Raw genomic sequence first — 23,643 nt, 5'->3', positions numbered from 1 at the left:
CAGATAATTGTCAGTGGATGAAATCATAAAGAATTACCAAAAGAAAGGAAATTCATGGAGCTTATAAGTGAATTCAGCAAGGTCACAAAATACAGAATAAACATGAAACAATGAATTGTATTACTAGGTGCTAGAAATGGGCTATGGAGTTAAAAATATGACTTTTATAATTGCTCATTAAAAATGAAACACCTAGGCATCGATCTCACAAAGCATACTCGTCTAGAGAGTGCGTATACTGAGAACCTGAAAATGGAAGGAGACACGCCACGCTCATGGACTGGAAGACAACACAGCGAATCATCAGTTCACGAAGAGGCAGCATGTGAGTCAGTTCTCCCCAACTGACATACAGGTTTATCATAATTCCTATCAAAATCACAGGAAATTTTTGAAGATATAGACAATATTATTCAAAAGTTATTTAAGGGTGACTGGAATAAGATAATTAGGGACTTAACAAATGGGCATGAGTGGACATACGTTATTTAGATTTTCAGAATTTCAGATTTTCAAAATCAAACTTCATTGTATTAAGGAAATTATCATGATTAAAGACCAAATTTGGAATCAAGATGCATTTTATCTTTAAATGAAAAAAAGTGTATGCACGTGTGTGTGTTCAGGTATATTTTCAGCTCTGTCCCCTGGAAACATTGATTCATCCAATAACAACAATTATAATCATAATTACTATTGTCTACACCAGGGTCAAGTGAGGGTCTCGGAAATCTTTTTCCACCAAAATATGCAAGGGCTCAGTGGAGATATACTTGACTTCAGATCTGAAACCAGAAAAAATTATCTGAAACCATGAGTTAACAATCCACTAATGCCAATCTTGTGTGGTCAGTACTCCATCATTTGTGTGTCATATTAATTACAATAAGATAACTGTGCTATTTGGGTTGTGACTAAACAACCCGAATCCTGCCCATCCCATGCTTGTGTGCATCTTATAGATTGGGCCAGAGGTCCTACAGCATCATGTACTCAACATGTGAAGGTCTCCAGGAGCTTAAAGACGTCGCCCAATAACTCAGAAGTAACGAGGCTCCCTTGCTTTGTGATTCATTAGTTTTTTTTTTTTCATTTATTAAACTTTTATTTAATGAATACAAATTTCCAAAGTACAGCTTATGGGTTACAATGGCTTCCCCCCTCCCATAACTTCCCTCCCACCCGCAACCCTCCCCTTTCCCACTCCCTCTCCCCTTCCATTCGCATCAAGATTCATTTTCAATTCTCTTTATATACAGAAGATCAGTTTAGTATATATTAGGTAAAGATTTCAACAGTTTGCCCCCATATAGCAACACGAAATGAAAAAAATACTGTTGGCGTACTAGTTATAGCATTAAATAAGAGTGTACAGCACATTAAAGACAGAGATCCTACATAATATTTTTTTTAAAAAATTAATTAATTTTCTATGCCATTTCCAATTTAACACCAGGTTTGTTTTTTTTTTCTTTTCCAATTATCTTTATATACAGAAGATCGATTCAGTATATAATTAGTAAATGTCTCATCAGTTTGTACCCACACAGAGACACAAGGTGTAAAAATACTGTTTCAGTACTAGTTATAGCATCACTGCACATTAGACAACACATTAAGGACAGATCCCGCATGGGATGTAAGTACACAGTGACTCCTGTTGCTGCCTTAACAATTTGACACTCCTGTTCATGGCGTCAGTAATCTCCCTAGGCTCTAGTCATGAGTTGCCAGGGCTATGGAAGCCTTTAGAGTTCGCTGACTTTGATCTTATTCTGATAGGGTCATAGTCAAAGTGGAAGTTCTCTCCTCCCTTCAGAGAAAGGTACCTCCTTCTTTGATGGCCCCGTTCTTTCCACTGGGATCTCACTCACAGAGATCTTTCATTTAGGTCTTCTTCTTTTTTTTCTTTTCCATGGTATCTTGGCTTTCCATGCCTACAATACTCTCATGGGCTCTTCAGCCAGATCCGAATGCCTTAAGGGCTGATTCTGAGGCCAGAGTGTTGTTTAGGACATCTGCCATTCTATGAGTCTGCTGTGTATCCCACTTCCCATGTTGGATCCTTCTCTCCCTTTTTGATTCTATCAGTTAGTATTCGCAGACACTAGTCTTGTTTGTGTGATCCCTTTGACTCTTAGACCTATCAGAGCCATCAATTGTGAACTGAAATTGATCACTTGGACTAGTGAGATGGCATTGGTACATGCCACCTTGATGGGATTGTATTGGAATCCCCTGGCACGTTTCTCACTCCACCATTTGGGGCAAGTCCGATTGAGCATGTTCCAAATTGTACATCTCCTCCCTCTCTTTTTCCACTCTTACATTTAACAGGGATCACTTTTCAGTTAAAATTTAAACACCAAAGAATAACACAGCCAGGCACAGAGAAGCCAAACCCCAAGGCTTCTCAACCCCAACATGTGAACGTTCAGGGCCAGGGGACTCTTCTCTGCGGGACCTTCCCATCCCTTGTGACAAACACAAGTGAATCCAGACACCGCCCAGCGTGCTTGGAAGGTGCCATCAGCCCTGTTGAGAATCACTGCTCTGGATTACATAAAAATGGTTCCTATTTACTAGTGTGTAATATGTAACATAGTCTAGAACTCTCAATTTTAACATTGGCAAACTATGTTCTGCCAGAAGTACAAATTGGATAATTAGGTAATGATTCAGCACTACCTGGAAGTTGTTCAGTTTTTTGTTTTGCTGTTTGTTTGGTTTTTTGGTATGACCACTTAGGTCCGTCTTCTGAGCGATATTCATTGAGAACCTGGGAATCTTCAGGATGTCTGGAGATTTCTGTGCTGTTTAGGATCTTAGGACAGCAGTGGATAGTGACTAAGTAAGTCTCCATTGTAAGGATGGACACGTTGGTCCCTGGAATTGAAAGGCCATGTAGGACGCGTGCATCTTCGGGGACCATCTGCGCCCTCTAGGAGCCCCAGGGCTCCTTCTCATGGCATCTTCGTCTGGGTCTGTCTGGTCCGCTCTTGCTGCCAGTCCGTCCTGGGTCTCTAGCTGAAATTGCCAGAGGGGCAGGGTGGGTGTGACCACTCAGACTCCCCTGGGTTACAGAGCATTCTTGGTGAGCTGCCTTCCCCACCTCCCCAGATTCAGTCCCGGTCCACTTAGGACAAAGGACAGCCCTGGATACAGAGGGTTTCTACAAGAGGGAAACTGGGAGGACTTCTGATGGATGTGCGACTGATTCGGCTTCTCAGTGGCCCATTGGTAGTCCACGCATAGCTCAGACTGAGAGAGACCATCAAACCCTTTCCCTCCCCAGAGATGGAGTCTCCCAAACACAGGCTAGCATGGTAGTAACTCCAGCCAATGAGGTCATTTCAGTGCATCATAAACAACCTATGGTGAGTCCAGAATTGATCCTTTCCCATGTTTCCTTCATTCTAGAGATCTTGGACTCACTGTTGAAATAACCCAACAGAGTCCCTTTGGTGAGGTGGCCACTAAATTGCTCAAACTGAAGTCCTCCTTCATTCCTGAAGTGCCCCGGAAGCTTTTTTATTGGTTTAGTGCGTTTTCTGAACAAGTCGGAACCACAGGAACGTGGCTCAACATCTGCTCTCACGTGCAGGACTGGAGAGAAGCCGCAAGAGACAGAACAGGAGAGGGGTCCCCCTGTTAATGCACAGAATGAGAGCTCACAGGCGATGGGTTTGAACTTGCGCGTCATGTGGACGCTACGATTTGAGGACACTGCTGTTATGAATAATTTCAGACTCTAGCTGAATCAAGTGATTCTTTAAGGGAATTCATTTTCATGGTCATGATTAATCATTAGCAATGATTCTCTTCTTTTATTATAGGTAATGTATGAAATTGTTGGAGCGATTGAAAAAAATAAAGACTCCCTTTCACAGAATCTTCTGTTTGTGATGAAAGGTAAGTTGATTTGTTCCTCCTTTACATTGGCTAAAGTGCGTTGCATCCTTGGTTTCTTTATCTCTGAATACTCTCCTCTAAAATATGCGAGCGGTTGAAGAATAATTGAAATATCTTTTGCACTCTAACGCTCAGAAATACAAGGAATAGCTCTTGCACACGAGACACACATTGGTTACAATTTAATCTGGAGCCCAGTGGAAACCATAATTTAACTAAGCTTTTAGCACATAGAAATGTAAAACACCTTTACAGCTTTAGTAGTCTGAATATAAAAAAGCTTTTCTCTGGAGACTAATGAGGATGAATTTTGCTTCCAAAGTTATTGAGGCCTCAGGCTGGTGAATTTCATTACTCAAGAGGACTCTGGGCACGACTGAAGGTGGTGTTTTATTCTTCTGTACACCTATGTCACTGGGTGGAAAAGCGTACAAATTTAAATAGATGTGCATATAACATATATGTGTGTGTATGTATCTATACATGTATATACATATAACTAAGCAATATCTCTTAGTAGCAAAGGCCTATGCATATATGAATTTATAGTCCTTTTTCACCCTGTGAACATTAGTACTTTATATGTATCTATCTGCCATCATTTTGGCCTATATAAAGCTATATAGTAAATGTACAGATACTATAATTATATTGTATATATGTGTATATAACTATATGTGTATATATGTGTATATATGTATATATAACTATATGTGTATACACATGTGTATATAACTATATGTGTATATATGTGTATATAACTATATGTGTATAAAACTATGTGTGTGTATATATGTATATATAACTATATGTGTATATATGTGTATATAACTATATGTGTATAAAACTATATGTGTATGTATGTGTATATAACTATATGTGTATACACACGTGTATATAACGATATGTGTATATAACGATATGTGTATGTATATGTGTATATAACTATATGTGTATGTATAATTCTACTGTAGCGATTGTTTTCTCAATAGCAGTTCTGCAGTGATTCTCATTCTTGTAGTCACCTTTTTGAACAAATTAAAGGCTGTCTTTTTTGGGGGGTTGAAGTTGTTCTAAGTGAGACCGAGTCATTTCTCTCTCCAAGGAAAAGCTTATGATGTCTTCTATGAAAGATTTGGATGCCTTCAAGTTGCAAGTCCATGTCCCCTCTGGTGACAGCACAGCTTCAGCTCCTGGCAGAGCAACATGGGAGTCTGGGCCTTTCCCAGGGGTTACTCTGCCTGTCGCTAGGACTTACACTTGCTTTGAGTCTCTTAGCTGAGACTAGCAACAGAACATGGACTCGGGATAATATCACGGAGAAACATGGACCTGAAATAACCAACCCTACATAGTATCATTGGAAATAACCTTCCTTCTAGTTGGCGGTTGTTTGAACTTTCATTAGTAACGCACTTCCCTTTGGAGCCCATCTCTCCTGAGGATCTAATACGTAGCAGGTTTTAGAAGTTGATGCATTGCTTTTTGCTTTCCTGTTGTATTTCTGGTGATAGAATATATACATTTAAAATAGAATTCCAGTCCCCAGTGATACTGTGATTCTACTTATCTTTAATAGAGTCCCTATATTCTAGTCATTCTTTTGTGTGTACTTATTAATAAGTTCCAGGAAGAAACATGAGTGAACCTTGCTTTATTCTAAGGAAGAGGAGAACTTACAATGTTCCCTTATGTGCTTATATTCGAGGTGCAAGAATCCTCTGTGAGGCGCTGGAGAATCTTTGGGAGCCAAGAGGTCTCCTTGCGGGATCAGCTTTGTTGTGACAGTGGGAACAGTGTGGACAGCACAAACGAAATGGCGGGGTCCCAGTAGACCTTTGTTTACCAAAACCTATGCAAAGCACATCTGGTCCCTGGCATTTTGCCTGCCCGTTCCATCAGTTAGGCCAATGCTGCCAGGTTCTGATAGCATTTTAGGGATGGTGGGAGACTTTAAAGCTGTGGAAAGTCACTAAAAGCAGATAGAGTTTCTAATATAAATGACATTTTTTTTCCTTCTGGGAGAGGCAGAGAGAGGAAGAGAGAGGATGAGCCCCCATGTGCTGGCTCACTGCCCTGTACCCACAGTGGACAGAGCTGGATCAAGGCCACAGCCAGGAGCTGGGAACTCCCTGCAGGTCTCCCCCCTGGGGGGCAGGGACCCGTTATCTGAGCCGTGCTGCTTTCCAGGGTCTGCACTAGTAGAAAGTTGGAATTGGGAGCCGGAACTGGGTGTTGAACCCATGTCACACATGGGGCTCCTTGACCTCTATGCCAGGATCTTTGTACATACGCTGCTTACGCTGTCTTCGCATTGTCGGAAAGCTCCCAGCTGAGGAAGGTGGTAGCTCTGCGGTTTGATCTGTGCAAAGAACTGGGCCTATGAGACATCTAACCACGTCAGGTAGCTTGCAGCACAGCTCAGAGAAATGCAGCCAGTATTCTCATTGTGCCTGAGGTTAACTTTTATGGATTTATATGAAAAGGAGAGAAAGAGAGAATTCTCCCACTCACTGGCTCATTCCCAAATGCCTGTCACAGCTAGAGCTGGGCCAGGCCAAAGCCAGCAATCCAGAACCCAATCCAGGTCTCCCACATGGGGAGGCAGGGACTCGAGTTCTTGAGCCATCATCAGCTGGTGTGCACCAGCAGGAAGCTGTAACTGGGACCTGAGCTGAGGCTGAAGCGTAAGCACTGGTAGGTGATGGAGGTGTCCCAAACAGCGCTGCAGCACTGTGCCAAATGCCCACACCCACCTGAGGTTGGAACTGAAGCCAAGGGGCTTCCACTTCTGTGGCCATCTGGGGAATGAACCAGTGGATAGAAGACCAACGGATCCCTCTCCCTCTCCCTCTCCCTCTCCCTCTCCTTCTCCCTCTCCCTCTCCCTCTCCCTCTCCCTCTCCCTCTCCCTCCCCCCTCTCTCCCTTCCCCCTCTCCCTCTCCCTTTCCCTCTCTCTCTCACTCTGCCTTTCAAATAAATAAATAAATCTTCAACCAAAAAAAGTGAAGTCAATTTGGTTCAGAGGCAACACCTAGACTAACAAGGCTGCTCCTAAGCACAGGGAAATTCAGGATTCGCTGTCAGTAATGCTAACCGTTTGTTATTGAGTCTTAAGTTGCCCAGTGTCTGTCTATGGGGGCACTTAGGTCCGTGTGTTCCATTTGAGGGCCAGGAAGATGCCCTGGGCAGACTGTAGGTCCAAGTGAGAGACACTGCCCATCTCTGTGAGTGTTTGGGGTGACGTGAGGAAAGTGGTTGCCACGAGTGGCTCCTTGCAGGAGCAAAGACAGGATAAAACCACCTCTTCACAGGGGTTCCTGCATCAGCTTCTGATGGGCACAGCAAAGCAGGACGTCTCTCCTGCCGCTGGCTCAGCTGCCGGCAGGGCTCTGATGTTGGTGGGACCCAACGGCACCTCCGTATTTCAGCAGATGACACGAGTTCTCTGTGGTTCAGAGGAAAGCCAGAATAGAACAGTTAGATGAGGGGGCTTCTTCTGAAAGCCATGGAAAAACAAAATTAAAAGATAAATTTATTTTGGTGCAAAGATTTTGAAATCCATGCATTAGGGGAAGTCTTCAAGCAAGTTCATAGAAAATTCACATTATGAAAAATCTATGAATGGATTTTTTTCTTTTAAAATTTTTCTTTATTTTCACTTTATTGAAAAGCAGAGAGACACAGAGATACAGACAGACAGACACACACACACACACAAACACAGATCTTCCATCTGATGGTTCACTCCCCAAATGGTTACAGCAACCAGGGCTGCGCCAAGCCAAAGCCAGGAAGCTGGAACTCGATCCAGGTCTCCCATGTGGCTGGAAGGGACTCAGACACCTGAGCTGTCCCCTGCCATCTCCCAGCATTCACAGAACGCTGAATTAGAACCAGAGGAGCCAGGGCTCAAACAAGAGATTTTAATGCGGGATGCTAGCACCTGGCTTGATGCCTCAACTGGTAAATCAGACCCCTGTCTCCATGCATGGATTTCACAATTTGTTGCACTAAAACCTAAATTTTGAAAAAAAAAAATCAAAATTTATTTAATTTCATTTATTTGAAAAACCCAGACAGGGAAAGGCAGAGAGAGATGGTCCATCTGCGGATCCACTCCCTAATGTCCTCGACAGTTGGGGCCTCCGGGCCAAAGCCAGGAGCCCAGTACTCAGTGCAGGCCTCCGTCATGAGTGGCAGGTGCCTTAAACATGTGAGCCATCGTCTGCTGCCTCCCAGAGTCACATTAGCAGTTGGAATGGAAGCAGAAGCCAGGCACTGCTATGGAACACAGGAGTCCCCAGAAACATCTTTTTATATATATAAAAGATTTATTTATTCATTTGAAAGTCAGGGTTACACAGAGAGAGAATGAGAGGTAGGGAGAGAGAGAGAGAGAGACAAAGGTCTTCCATCTGCTGGTTCACTCCACAGTTGGCTGCATCCGAAGCTGATCCGAAGCCAGGAGCTTCTTCTGGGTCTCCCATGCATGTGCAGGGGCCCAAGGACCTGGGCCATCTTCTACTGCTTTCCCAGGCCACAGCAGAGAGCTGGATTGGAAGGGGCGCAGCTTGGTCTTGAACAGGTGCCCATACGGGATGCTGGCACTGCAGGCAGCAGCTTTACCCGCTATGCCACAGCACTGGCCCTCCAAGAAGCATCTTAGCTACCGCACTAAATTCCCATTCCCAAATGTATTTGTTGATTCCATTTTCCTTGAACTTTCTGACACATACTGATCTATTTTGGCCCTTTTTTATTGTAGTGTTTCCAGTTTTATTAAAGACTTTTTCTCAATTATAAGAATAGCATTGCACTATTTATATGTAAATCCATTCATCATAGACTTGCTTAAGTATAAATAGTAATTATTAAGTTCAATGGGCTCATGATGTATGTTTATTATTTAAGTGTTAGTTTGAAGTGGTTTCAAACTTAAAGAAAAAAATACAAACAACGTAAAGTGTGCTCTGCCCACATTAGTTCTTTTCATTCTTTCTCCCTCTCTCCATCTCTTCTCTCTCTCTCTCCCTCTCCCTCTCCTCCCTCCCCTCTGTGACCAGCTGAGAATAAGTTACTTGTCCCTTCATATCGAGATACTTGGACATGCATCCTAAGAGAAAGAACATAATGTCACATAAACTCTGAATCACCAGATCCAACGCCAATATTGGGTGCAGGGTTCATACAGACTTTCCTAGCTGTCTCCCCCTCTGTTTTATGCAGGTTCCCCTCAATCCAGCGTCACCCATTGCATCTCGTGCTCCTTTCTCTGGGACAATTCTGCAGCTGGCTTTTATGGGGCGGGGGGTGGGGGGGCTTTCCTGCTTGTTTGCTTTCTTGTTTGTTTTTCCCTATTTTTTGGAATTTTTTTTAAATTTAAAAAGCTCTAACATACATACAAAATGGTGCATGGTTATCAGGTACTGTGTGAAGGCTCGTCCTATATATGCATTTTGTAGTATCCAATTAGGATAAATATATTTATCCTGTCAAGCATTCAGCATTATTTTATAGTGAAAGCATCAAAAATATGACCTTCTAGGCTTCTTTAATACAGAGATAATTAGTGCATTATCATGGCCTATAGCCACCCTGCTGTTCCACAGAACCCCAGGAGTTTTCACGCCTATAGAGCTGTAACCTGTGCCCAGAGATCAGCACTTCCCCGTCCCTCCCTCCTCCTCCCGACCCAGGCGCTGGGGAAAACCATGACGTTTTTAACGTCTAGGGGATTTCCTGGTTTTTTTCTTTTCAATCCCACAGATGACAGAGATCATGTGATCCTTCTTTTTCCGAGCGTAGCTTTTTTCACTCCATCTCCAGTTCCCCTCATGTTTTTAATCTGTCATGACATTGATTTTTTTTAATGAAAGTTCAGATAGGGGCAGGCTTTTGGTGCAGTAGTTATTCCCTTGGGGCCAGCGCTGTGGCATAGTGGGTTAACGCCCTGGCCTGAAGCTCCAGCATCCCATGTGGGCGCCGGTTCTAGTCCTGGCTGCTCCTCTTCTGATCCAGCTCTCTGCTATGGCCTGGAAAGGCAGTGGAAGATGGCCCAGGTGCTTGGGCCCCTGCACATGTGTAGGAGACCCAGAAGAAGATCCTGGCTCCTGGCTTCGGATCAGCCCAGCTCAGGTCATTGCAGCCATCTGGGGAGTGAACCAGTGGATGGAAGACTTCTCTCTCTCTGCTTCTACCTCTCTCTGTAACCCTGTCTTTCACCTTACACAAAAATTCACTCAACATGGATTAAAGACTTAAATCTACGACCTGAAACCATCAAATTATTAGAGAGCATTGGAGAAACCCTGCAAGATATAGGCACAGGCAAAGACTTCTTGGAAAAGACCCCAGGAGCACAGGCAGTCAAAACCAAAATTAACATTTGGGATTGCATCAAATTGAGAAGTTTCTGTACTTCAAAAGAAAGAGTCAGGAAAGTGAAGAGGCAACCGACAGAATGGGAAAAAATATTTGCAAACTATGCAACAGATAAAGGGTTGATAACAAGAATCTACAAAGAAATCAAGAAAATCCACAACAACAAAACAAACAACCCACTTAAGAGATGGGCCAAGGACCTCAATAGACATTTTTCGAAAGAGGAAATCCAAATGGCCAACAGACACATGAAAAAATGTTCAAGATCACTAGCAATCAGAGAAATGCAAATCAAAACCACAATGAGGTTTCACCTCACCCCGGTGAGAATGGCTCACATTCAGAAATCTACCAACAACAGATGCTGGAGAGGATGTGGGGAAAAAGGGACACTAACCCACTGTTGGTGGGAATGCAAACTGGTTAAGCCACTATGGAAGTCAGTCTGGAGATTCCTCAGAAACCTGAACATAACCCTACCATACAACCCAGCCATCCCACTCCTTGGAATTTACCCAAAGGAAATTAAACTGGCAAACAAAAAAGCCATCTGCACATTAATGTTTATTGCAGCTCAATTCACAATAGCTAAGACCTGGAACCAACCCAAATGCCCATCAACAGTAGACTGCATAAAGAAATTATGGGACATGTACTCTATAGAATACTATACAGCAGTAAGAAACAATGAAACCCGGTCATTTGCAACAAGATGGAGGAATCTGGAAAACATTATGCTGAGTGAATTAAGCCAGTCCCAAAGAGACAAATATCATTTGTTTTCCCTGATCGGCGACAACTGAGCACCAAAGGGAAAACCTGTTGAAGTGAAATGGACACTATAAGAAACAATGACCTGATCAGCTCTTGTCCTGACTCTTGATGTACAATGTAATACTTTATCCTTTTTAGTATTTGTTGTTGTTGTTGTTCTAGTACTATTGGTTGAACTCTGTAATTAACACACAATTATTCTTAGGTGTTTAAATTTTAACTGAAAAGTGATCCCTGTTAAATGTAAGAGTGGAAAAAGAGAGGGAGGAGATGTACAATTTGGGACATGCTCAATCGGACTTGCCCTAAATGGTGGAGTTAGAAATGTGCCAGGGGATTCCAATACAATCCCATCAAGGTGGCATGTACCAATGCCATCTCACTAGTCCAAGTGATCAATTTCAGTTCACAATTGATGACTCTGATAGGTCTAAGAGTCAAAGGGGTCACACAAACAAGACAAATGTCTGCTAATACTAACTGATAGAATCAAAAAGGGAGAGAAAGATCCAACATGGGAAGTGGGATACACAGCAGACTCATAGAATGGCAGATGTCCTAAACAACACTCTGGCCTCAGAATCAGCCCTTAAGGCATTCGGATCTGGCTGAAGAGCCCATGAGAGTATTGTAGGCATGGAAAGCCAAGATACCATGGAAAAGAAAAAAAAAAAAAAAAGAAGACCTAAATGAAAGATCTCTGTGAGTGAGATCCCAGTGGAAAGAACGGGGCCATCAAAGAAGGAGGTACCTTTCTCTGAAGGGAGGAGAGAACTTCCACTTTGACTATGACCCTATCAGAATAAGATCAAAGTCAGCGAACTCTAAAGGCTTCCATAGCCCTGGCAACTCATGACTAGAGCCTGGGGAGATTACTGACGCCATGAACAGGAGTGTCAAATTGTTAAGTCAGCAACAGGAGTCACTGTGTACTTACATCCCATGCGGGATCTGTCCTTAATGTGTTGTCTAATGTGCAGTGATGCTATAACTAGTACTGAAACAGTATTTTTACACCTTGTGTTTCTGTGTGGGTACAAACTGATGAGATCTTTACTAATTATATACTGAATCAATCTTCTGTATATAAAGAAAATTGGAAAAGAAAAAAAAAACCTGGTGTTAAATTGGAAATGGCATAAAAAATTAATTAATTTTTTTTTGGACAGGCAGAGTGGACAGTAGAGGGAGACAGAAAGGTCTTCCTTTTTGCCGTTGGTTCACCCTCCAATGGCCGCCGCGGTAGGCGCGCTGCGGCCGGCGCACCGCGCTGTTCCGATGGCAGGAGCCAGGTGCTTCTCCTGGTCTCCCAAGGGGTGCAGGGCCCAAGAACTTGGGCCATCCTCCACTGCATTCCCTAGCCACAGCAGAGAGCTGGCCTGGAAGAGGGGCAACCGGGACAGGATTGGTGCCCCGACTGGGACTAGAACCCGGTGTGCTGGCGCCGCAAGGTGGAGGATTAGCCTGTTAAGCCACGGCGCCGGCCAAATTAATTAATTTAAAAAAAAATATTATGTAGGATCTCTGTCTTTAATGTGCTGTACACTCTTATTTAATGCTATAACTAGTACTCCAACAGTATTTTTTTTCACTTTGTGTTGCTATATGGGGGCAAACTGTTGAAATCTTTACCTAATATATACTAAACTGATCTTCTGTATATAAAGAGAATTGAAAATGAATCTTGATGTGATTGGAAGGGGAGAGGGAGCGGGAAAGAGGAGGGTTGTGGGTGGGAGGGAAGTTTTGGGAGGGGGGAAGCCATTGTAACCCATAAGCTGTACTTTGGAAATTTATATTCATTAAATAAAAGTTTAATAATAAAAAAAATAGAAAGAAAGATCCCCTTGGGATGCCTGCACCCTGTATCAGAATGCCTGGGTTGGAGTCCTGGCTCCACTGCCTCCCCCAGCTCCCTGTTGGTGCACGGGCTGGGAAGCAGTGGTAATGGCTCAAGTGTGTGGATCCCTGCTACCCACATGGGAGGCTCAGACTGAGACAGACTGGTCCAGCCCTGGCCGCTGCAGGCATCTGGGGAGTGAACCAGTGGATGGAAGATCTCTGTCTGTCTCTTTCTCTTTGCCTTTCAGATAAATAAATACTAATTAATTAATTTCAAAGAACTTCAGAAGACGGAAGGCCAGACACTGTGTAGGGCGCCCCTCACCTTGGGCTCACTCGGCGTTTCCTCCTGTCGGAAGCGAGTTACACATCTTTGCCAGGAAGTGCACAGGTGTCGGGGCCCCTTCTCAGAGCACCGGACCCACAGGCAGCGCCCGTGGGAAGCTGCAGGCCCTTGGATAAGGCAGTGGCCCTCAGAGTCTCCCCGTCTAGGATTGCTGCTCTCCCTTTCGTACTGATGGGTACCTGGGGAAGCCCGTGGGGGCTGTGGGAGTACTCCACTCAGTAAGCTTCCGCCCACTGGGTGTGCAGACGTGAGCGATGCTCACTGCAATCAATTATTTCCTGAACAATTGCAGACTGGTTTTCTTTTCTTTTCTTTTCTTTTCTTTTTTTTTTTTTTTTTTTTTTTTTTTTGACAGGCAGAGTTAGTGAGAGAGACAGAGAAAAAGGTCTTCCTTCCATTGGTTCACTTCCCAAATAGCCACTATGGCTGGCGCACCGCGCTGATCCGAAGCCAGGAGCCAGGTGCTTCTCCTGGTCTCCCATGCGGGTGCAGGGCCCAAGCACTTGGGCCATCCTCCACTGCACTCCAGGGCCATAGCAGAGAGCTGGCCTGGAGGAGGGGCAACCGGGATAGAATCCGGCACCGGGACTAGAACCTGGTGTGCCGGCACTGCAGGTGGAGGATTAGCCAAGTGAGCTGTGGCGCCGGCCCCGGCAGTTATTCCAGGGAGGCCACAGAGGGGAGGGATGGACTGGGGAGCTGGGCAGCTGGTGGAAGATAAGGGCTACTCCGAGAAGCTTGTTTCTCCCAGTCCACTGCAGCCCAGTTACCAGGCTCTCTTCCGGCCTTGGTGTGGAAGGACGTCCCTCCCAAAGAGTCTTTATTCCTTGCTGCACGCAGGGAAGGACGGGCCGGATCTCCCTCGCTGAAGCTACAGTTCCTCAGGTTGCAGCATGAATGGATCTAGATAACAATTTGCACTTTTTGCTGAGCCCCTTCAGTCGTTCTGTGTACTGTAATGCCCCAGTGTCTCCTTTATTTGTTACCAGACTGGACGCGTGAGTTCTGTCTTTATTCTGTGAGCCATAATCCGTTACTATCACTATGTTGTTGCTGAAATTGTCCAAACTTGGTCACAGAAGACTCCGTCGGGCCAGCTCCTGTGTCCGTCTGACGGGTTTTCCGTGCTTTCTAGCAGTTTCTGTTCTGGAATGGTCTCCTAGGCTCAACCCAGAGGCAGGCATTTGTCCAAGAACCTTGACTGATCCTAGAAGCAAATGGCATTGGGAAGCACAAAGGCCTGGGGACTGGGTGACGTCGTGCCTGCTCTTCTCAGAATGCAGAAGCGTGAGAGACAAATAGTGATTATACGTGGTCATGGAACTACGCATTGAAAACCATGGCTCTGTCGCGACTCCGGTTCTTAGACGACAGCGCAGGATTCCTTCTTGTTCCTGTCTACGGGCGCAGCTCCCTTCTCTGACAGCTCTCTGCTTGCGTATTAATGCGCTGATTCTTCACCAGAAGCTGTGGATGGATATTTTATCTGCAGTATTTTGCACCTGGGCAGACAAAATAACTCAATGTAAGAAAGATAGAATTAAACTGCTGGGCACTTAAACGTTGCTCCCTGATTGATGGCCTCACTGTGATCCTATGCGATTTGGTCACGTGATGTCACATTTTAATTTTGCAGTAATCTTCAAGGTAGGCACATTCGTCATAGTTTTATAAAATTTGAGCTGAAAAGCTGTCTATATACAGACGTAAATAATGTAAGTAATGTCCCCTCGGCATCCTTAACTGTCTCTGTACGTGTTCTCCCTCCTCCATTCTAGTTTGTAACCCAGATTCCCCCCATTCAAGCTCCAGTGTCCCCCGTGAAGTGGCAGGAAGGACTCTGGACCCACAATCAGGAGATTTGTGTAACTTAACATCAAAGATAGAGTAGTTTGCTTTCACCTTCACAGATGATCAACAACAAAAATGCCTTTTCCTTTCTTCAGTCTAACCACCCACGCCATCACTGCAGGCCGGGTCTCCCACAGGTGTCTGCACACCACTCTGAGAGACAGCCAGTCCCCAGGGAGTGTTTCCTAGGTGGTCTTTCTCCTGCAGTGGGGACTTGGTGAGAGAAACCCCCAGTCTTCGTGACAGAAGCCCGTTACGATTGAACAGGTGTAAGGAGCTGTCCTGACTAGCAGGTGAAGGGCAGAGTTAGTCAGAGAGCCGGGGGCCAGGTGCACAGGGCGAGCCGGGAAGGAGATCTGGACTCTTGGCCGAGGGCGAAGAAGGTCAATGAATAGGGGAGGGAGACTCCTCCAACCTCCACACCAAGTACCGGATGCCTTATTGGTCAAGGCGCTTGTATAAGGAAACACACAGAATGCTCAAGGAAATAAGGGTTCTAATGCCACTTACAGTGTTCATTTATTTATTTCCCAGCTAGTGAAAATGTCGTCATCAATCATTTGTTCCAGTCGAAACTGTCGCAGACGGGATCGCTCGTCCCTTCCTATCCCTGCTTTAAATTCCGGGGACATAAATCCGCCCTGCTCAACAAGAAAATGACAGCGTCTTCCGTTATTGGAGAAAACAGGAATTATCTTGAACTCAGTAAGGTAGGAGTTGTTGTGATGCCCGTTTGGTTGTTTTTAAGTTTGCTTGGTGTGTGTGCAAAGCGTGGTTTTGAACACCAACAGAAAGAAATTGATGTTCTAATAGAAAGAGTTCCAGGAACGGATGCCTGCCTGGGATGTGACCTTCAGAGAGAGAGAAGAGCCTAGCAAAGCATCCTAGAGTCACCATTCGGTAGCGTGCAGGGCCACTCATTGTATTGGCCGACTGTGCAAGGTTCCGTTTCATGTCCATCACTGTCTGTGTGATGAGTGAACGGTAACTTAAGGGCAGTAGACGTAGAGGGAACACACTTAGCTGCGTCTGTTACTGATACGAATTAGTGCAGCGGTTTCGTTCTTTAAACAGTTCATTTCTTTATTATAGAGTATTTTCTGTATGCTGGAAGATTTTCACGGTGTATTTTTAGTTTTTAACTTATGTTTGCATTATACTAATTTTGTTCTAAACATTTATTTATTTATTTGAAAGTCACAGTTGCAAAGAAGGAGATGAGGGAGAGATCTTTTTCATCCTCTGGTTCACTCTTCAGAGTGTCAGAAATGTGTGTTACTGTGTGTGTGTGTGTGCACATGTGTGTCTACAGTTTAGATGACAGACCCTTGGAGGTAGTCGTTACAGAAGTAGGTGATGGGGCTGGCACTGCGGCGTGGGCCACTGTCTGCCATGCAGGCATCCCATTGGGCACTGGCTCGAGTCCCGGCTGCTCCACTTCCAACCCAGCTCCCTGCTAATGCACCTGGGAAAGCATGGAGGATGGACTGAGTGCTGGGCCCCTGCACCCACATGGGCCACCCAGAGGAAGCGCCTGGCTCCTGGCTTTGGCCTGGCCCAGCCTTGGCCTTTGTAGCCATCTGGGGAGTGAACCAGCAGCTGGACGATCTCTCTGTGTCTCTCTGTCTGTCTCTCTCTGTAACTGTCCTTTCAAGTAAATAAACTACATCTTTAAAAAAAAAAAAAGGTGATCATAAGAGTTCAGTGTCATGGCCCAGAAAAGGGCGTTGCTTACATAACCAAGGCAGAGCCCGAGCCGCCCGCTCTGAGGAAGATTCTTTCTCAGTCTCCCGGAAAATCAAGAGCCAGGAATCTCCACGCACCTCTGCACTGGGCTGTGCAGCCTCAATTATTAAACAGTGGGAGGCCCACCTGCCATTAGTCTGCTCCCTAAGGGCTGCGAGAGGGAGATCACTCCCAGCCCTTCCTCCACTCAGAGAGGGAAATCGAGCGCTGGATGTCAGGGGTGGAGGTGTGTTTTTTGTGGTTGCTCTGCAAGCGTTCCATCCCTCACATCCACATTTCCTCCCTCCCGCCTACCCACTGGAGCAGTCGGGAGAGTCGAGTTGTACCCACTCTTGAGCGGCACCCTGCCTTGTGTCTGTGGACAGCAGTTTGGTCTCGTGCCCACAGTTTCATTGGACGTCCCCTTGTCGGTTCCCAGGAGTCACTTCAGCTCTGCGGTTCACCCTAATGGAAGGAAGTGAGCTGTTGTCGTGGCGAGAGCGCCCGCTTGTCAGGAATGTTTTACCAGAACTTTTCCTTCCATCAAGACTTTCTTATTTTGAGAGGGAGGAATGATTTTAGATCAATAGATGGGCTGGCCTGAGTCTCTGGGACTTTGTGAAATGTGCTGGTGCATCAGCGGCTGAGGTCCTTGGGCCCTGACAGATTTCATTAATTAACTTCTGCCTTTTATTTCTTTTCCCACTGGCCTGCCTTCCACTGATTTTTTATCTCCATTATCATCTAACCTTTGTTCCATGTGATTTTTAAAGAGCCATACATAATTGCTTGTTTAAAAAGACAGTCATTGTCAATTTTCACAGGCGCAAAATTTACTAATCCTTTTTACTAATTAAAAAGAGAAGAACAAGAAAAGGAGGGGAGGCACCATGAGTAAGAAGGCATCAAGCCCGCATATATTCAAAGAATTCCTGACTGCAGTTAAATGTATGGGGAAAATCCGTGATTATTACAACATCAAATCGTCGCATCATAAAATAGTATAATTTGGCCCCCAAAGGAAGCTACATTTTGTGATAAATGTGAGCAGTTAGGGACACAACCAAGATACGGCAGAGAGTTTGTCCTACCACGTGAACCACGTCTTTTCTCAGATCAGAGCGAGAGCGACGGCGGTGGATCTGTTTCACACACCAGCCGTGTGTTTGAAAACGTAGCAGGAACGATTCTTATTCCAGTGTGGTTGCCCATTTCTCCCGTGTGCAGTAACATCACAGCACATCGTTTGGATTGTATTGTTTGTGTTTCAAGTGTGTTTGCCTAGAAGTGAATTTACATTGACACAAGATTTAACGCTTTTTTTCCCTTCAAACTAAAATTTACTAAAATCAGCTTACTCCTTTTCCTTCTTCCCGTCCTCCCCCCTCCTCCCACCCTGCTTTCATTACAGTTATTAAAGAAGAGAGGGACGTGTGCAGTTCTTCACAGGCTGGGAAGAGGCGACCCCACCACGGCAGCGTCACAGCTCAGGGTGAGCGGAGTTCTAGATCCTGCGGGCGGAGGATCTGTGGAGCCTGCTCCTTCCATTGTTGACACATGAGTGCCTCAGAAAACTGAGACACACACACACACACACCCAACACACGCCCCCCACACTCACACACACACACTCACACATGCTCCTGCGCACAGACACCCACTCACACCCCACACACTCACACACACACTCACACATGCTCCCGTGTACAGACACCCACTCACACCCCCCCACACACACACACACATACCCACACACATTCACAACACTCTCTCATACACACACACACTCACACATGCGTGCGTGCACACTCACACACTCACACATACTCACACATGCTCCCGTGCAAGACTCTCACTCACCCCCACACTCTCATTCACACACTCACACACACTCACACGTGCACACACATGCACACACACTCACACCCCCATGCACACACTCACACACCCCAACACACACCCCCATTCACACATACATTTACAAACACACACTCTTTCATACACACACTCACACACTCACATGCACACACACTCATGCCCCATGCACACAGTCACACACACACCCCAACTCATGCTCCCCCCACACTCACGCCCCCATGCACACACTCACACACATACCCCCAACACATGCCCCCCACACTCATGCCCCCATGCACACAGTCACACACACACCCCCCAACACATGCCCCCCCACACTCACGCCCCCATGCACACACTCACACACATACCCCCAACACATGCCCCCACACACTCACACCCCATGCACACACTCACATACACTCACACACTCACATGTGCACACACTCTCACGCACACACACTCACATCCCCATGCACACACTCACACACATACCCCCAACACATGCCCACCACACTCATGCACCCATGCACACACACATACTCTCACACACGCCCCCACACTCACACACACATTCACACACACTCTCATACACACTCACACTCACACACACACACTCATGCCCCATGCACACAGTCACACACATACCCCCAACACATGCCCCCACACACACTCACGCCCCCATGCACACCCTCACATACACTCACACACTCACATGTGCACACACTCTCACGCACACACACTCACACCCCATGCACACACTCACACACATACCCCCAACACATGCCCCCCCACACTCACACCCCATGCACACACACATACTTTCACACACGCCCCCCACACTCACACACCCACTCACACACACATGCACACACCCATGCACACACATGCACACACACACCCCATGCACACACATACACACACACTCACACACACATGCACATGGTAAATAAAGCACAATACAAAGAGCCATGGACTGAGATAAAGACTCTCACTTTTTGGGTTGGTCTTCCCTGGGAGAGTCACTGGGTTACTTCTCTCCACAGAAATCGCTGGCGGACATCATTGGAAAACTGCAGAAGTGCACCCCACACTTCGTTCACTGCATCAAGCCCAATACCTCAAGGCTGCCAGACACCTTTGATAACTTCTACGTGTCTGCCCAGCTACAGTACATTGGGGTCCTGGAGGTGGTGAAGATTTTCCGATGCGGATACCCTGCCCGTCTCTCTTTCTCAGATTTCCTGTCGAGGTCAGTCCCCTGCCGTTCGGATCACTGTTTGACTCGTGGGTCGGTGTAGCATGCTAGCGATACCTAGCAATACCTTCTGGTTTCTGTTGTTACCGTTGCTTTCATTGTTTCTACTCTTCTGTGTTGAGTCAGCGGAATATTTGGAGACTGCATGAAGGCCCTGACAAAGCTTAGATAACAGGTTGTTAGACTTCTCTGAAGCCAATACCTTGGAAACTATTTTCGTATTCCCTTAGAGATTTGTAAAATTATTGCCTATAATGTTTTCATGAGTGCATTTATGATCTAAGCAAAGAATACTTTATATGACTTCCTTATAGCTATAAACAAAACAGTATTTAGGTCAAGAAATGACATTCGTGGGCCAAATCCCACCCAGTCTATATTTTTGTAAATAAAGTTTTATTAGAGTATAGCCATGAACATATGTTTACATGTTGTCTGAGGTATGCCACACCACAGAGTATCTGTGAAACATTTATTACCTGGCCCTTTAGAGAAGAAGTTTGTTAGTTCTCGCTTTAGGTAAATTCGACTGACAAGCATCGTGTGCACAAGGACTGCACAGATTACCCGGGAAACACGCACAGTGCAGCCATGTTTGGAGGTGCGCGAGCCCTTCTCCCGCAGGGCTTGATCCTGGTGGGCTGCAGGGAGCGCCCATTTTCCCAAAACCAACACCGACCCCTCAGGGTATATATGTCAGGGTATGCATTTTGATTGAATTAGGAGCCTTCGTCAGATTGTGACCTAATAGTCACAATGAGTTGCTGTGTGGTAACTTAATATTCACTGTAGACCTGGTCTTTCTTTGACCACCTTGCTGTGCCTGTGCGCTCTGCCTGAGAAAGTTATCAACTTTAAAAGCTTAGCAAATAGTGGTCATGCTATGCTATTAATGTCTGGGCTGTGCACAGAAGCACAAAAAAGTGGCCACTTGGAATTAGAGATGACTTCTGAACGAAGGAAATATTAATCTTGGTGAAAATCATGTAAATGTCTGTTTTTAGGCAGTTAAAAAAATAAAAGGGAGAATGGACAACCAGAAAGCAGAAAGCAGTTAATCTTGTAGAAAAGGAGATGAAACTTTAAAATAATACCACTATAAAGTAGTATCCATCTTAAGACTATGAAATCAAACATTTATGGTGAAAAGTTAATTATATAACAATGTATGGAAAAATCTGCCTGGTAAACCATCTATCCAAAGAAGATTTTAAACCTGTTATTGGCTCATTCAGAAAAAAAAATAAATCAGAAATATGTAAACCTCTAAATTTGCAATATTTGGTTGGGAACAAAGGGTAAATTTAAACTATGATTGAAATCCTGTCTTCAATTTTAAAGCATTTGTTCTAGAAGAAAATAGTAGCCTTTGCTTATTATTCATTCTGATTGAGTTCACGAAGAAGAAGGCAGCATCGTGGGACTTCCGCTTGTCCCAGCCAGTCTAAGTAGAATACCCTTAGGAGACAGGGGGGAGCTCCAGCTGATGGAGGAGGGGGTGTTTAGGCTGCAGAATGTCTGCTTCCCACAGAGAGATACGTGAGTCTGCAATCTAAAAGATGCGTTTCAATGAGAGATTGGACATGTTTGTCTCTTAATTGATAGGCAATAGCTGCTAGGTTGAGTATTACATAGGGAGAAGTTAAACTGGACTGCAAGAATTAATTGTGTGGGTTGTTTTGATGGGAGACATGGGGTCATAGCAGCAATTATTTTGCATTATTGCCTTTCGTGAGAGAAGCGCTTGTCTGCCTGACTCTGTTCCCCAGGTGGAAGTCCATTCATAATCTTCAGGGAGGTTTGGCTGCTTGAGGAAGTGTTTCTCACACATTACAGTTCATGTATTAAAAATCAGCCTCCCCACCCCTTTAAGAACAAGTGACCTTTGGGTCCATGAGTTTGAAACCTGCCTGTATGTAAGTTTAAAATAGTAATTCAGACCTTCTGAATTGGAATCAACAGAGAGTGGATTCCAAGGACCCCTGGGTGTGAGGGCTGCCCTGGGCTTAGGGATAGGGTGAGGTTGTCTGCCAGTAACAGGTGGTCCCACAGGATCCCAGGCCTTGAAACATTCTACTTTGGTTAACAGTGCAAACCCTTTCCGAGTAGTTCTCCAACATCAGGGCCCATCTGACCCACCTGAAGGCATGCTGCAGTGCAGAGTCCTGGGTACCAGCCAGAGTTTCAGATTCTGTGGGTACAGCTGAGGCCTGGGGGCCAGCATTCTGAGCATCCAGGTGATGTGGAAGGTGCTGGTGCCCTGTGCGTGACACCTGGAGAGCCTCCAGGCACTTTGGAACAATGATTTTGTTTTGCTTTGCTGTCACCTCGTCAAGCGTTGAAAGGATGCCAATGCTGGACAAGCAAAGTGCACTTGAGGGGATATAAAACCTCCAGCCCTGCCCCAGACTGACTAGCAAAATCTGCAAACTGGTTAGGATTCCCCAGTGACACGTGTGCACGCAGTGTTGGGGAAATAGTGTTGGTGGGTTCCTATGCTGGGTACGAACCAGGATTCATCTTGCGTGATGAATGATCGACAATTGCATTAGTCTATTTTCTTCCCGTTTGTTGTGAGAGTTTCTTACAGTCATGTGGCTCCCCATAGCCTTGGTAGCCACACGAATCTCCCTATCCATGGTTCCAACAAGCAGTTGTCCAAATAGCCTCTTCCTTGGCCAGCACCGTGGCTCAACAGGCTAATCCTCTGCCTGTGGCGCCGGCACACCGGGTTCTAGTCCCGGTCAGGGCGCTGGATTCTGTCCCGGTTGCCCCTCTTCCAGGCCAGCTCTCTGCTGTGGCCAGGGAGTGCAGTGGAGGATGGCCCAAGTGCTTGGGCCCTGCACCCCATGGGAGACCAGGAGAAGCACCTGGCTCCTGGCTTCGAATCAGCGCAGTGCGCTGGCCGCAGCAGCCATTGGGGGGTGAACCAACAGAAAAGGAAGACCTTTCTCTCTGTCTCTCTCTCTCACTGTCCACTCTGCCTGTCAAAACAACAACAACAACCAAAAAAAAAAAATCCAAAAAACAAACCAACAAAAACAGCCTCTTCCCCCAGAGGAGAGTGAGGAACATGGCTCTCGCTCTCTCTCTCTCTCTCTCTCTCTCTCTCTCTCTCTGTGTGTGTGTGTGCACAGTGATATATAGCATAATGTGTAAAAAATTATTTTGCCCTTATTTCTGTATTTGTCATGTGTCACATCAGGACTAATCTTTGTTAAATAATTTTTGTTACTATGTACAGATAACATACTTTAAAATTAGATGTAGTTTTTCATATACATGTATTTCTCCATGATTTCTTCTAGGCAAGCACTGTATCTTACCCTCAGTGTTGTGCCTTGTAGGTGTTTAATGTTCTCAGAAGGAACGTGGCGTTGGAGATTAGTGGTTGTCCAACTGAAAGTCATGTTCTTGGGAGATGGAGACCAGACGGTGCCTTAGTAATGAGTAGGGCGGGAAGGCATTTGATCCTCTCATCCCAGTCCTCCCTCCGGCATTCCCTGCTTCAAGTCCTCTAGTGACAGGTAACGGCCGATGTGCAGTGCTGTGGCAGTGGCAATGGCATGACTAATCTGTCTCAGAGGAAATTCGTCACCATCTCTCTTCAGTGAACAGATGTGGAATCATAGCACAGGAAACCCTGACCCAGAGGAAGTTATCGGCGTCTACAGCACTTTAGCACAGTGCGATC

At 45.4% G+C, this 23,643-nt stretch overlaps 1 protein-coding gene across 1 annotated transcript in view; it reads left to right on the top strand.

The window, feature by feature from the left end:
* MYO16 (myosin XVI) overlaps positions 1 to 23,643 on the top strand; it is a 514,229-nt gene that overhangs the window by 347,268 nt on the left and 143,318 nt on the right. The window contains exons 23-26 of the mRNA XM_062195254.1: positions 3,837 to 3,912; positions 15,644 to 15,819; positions 18,246 to 18,326; positions 19,738 to 19,943. Of these exons, the coding sequence (XP_062051238.1) occupies positions 3,837 to 3,912; positions 15,644 to 15,819; positions 18,246 to 18,326; positions 19,738 to 19,943 (539 nt within the window). The remainder of the gene's footprint in view (positions 1 to 3,836; positions 3,913 to 15,643; positions 15,820 to 18,245; positions 18,327 to 19,737; positions 19,944 to 23,643) is intronic.

The sequence above is a fragment of the Lepus europaeus genome, chromosome 6 (assembly GCF_033115175.1).
Source record: "Lepus europaeus isolate LE1 chromosome 6, mLepTim1.pri, whole genome shotgun sequence".
NCBI classification, from domain to species: Eukaryota; Metazoa; Chordata; class Mammalia; order Lagomorpha; family Leporidae; genus Lepus; species Lepus europaeus.
Note: the sequence above shows the minus strand (reverse complement) of the source record. Positions and strands in the feature narration are given on the sequence as shown.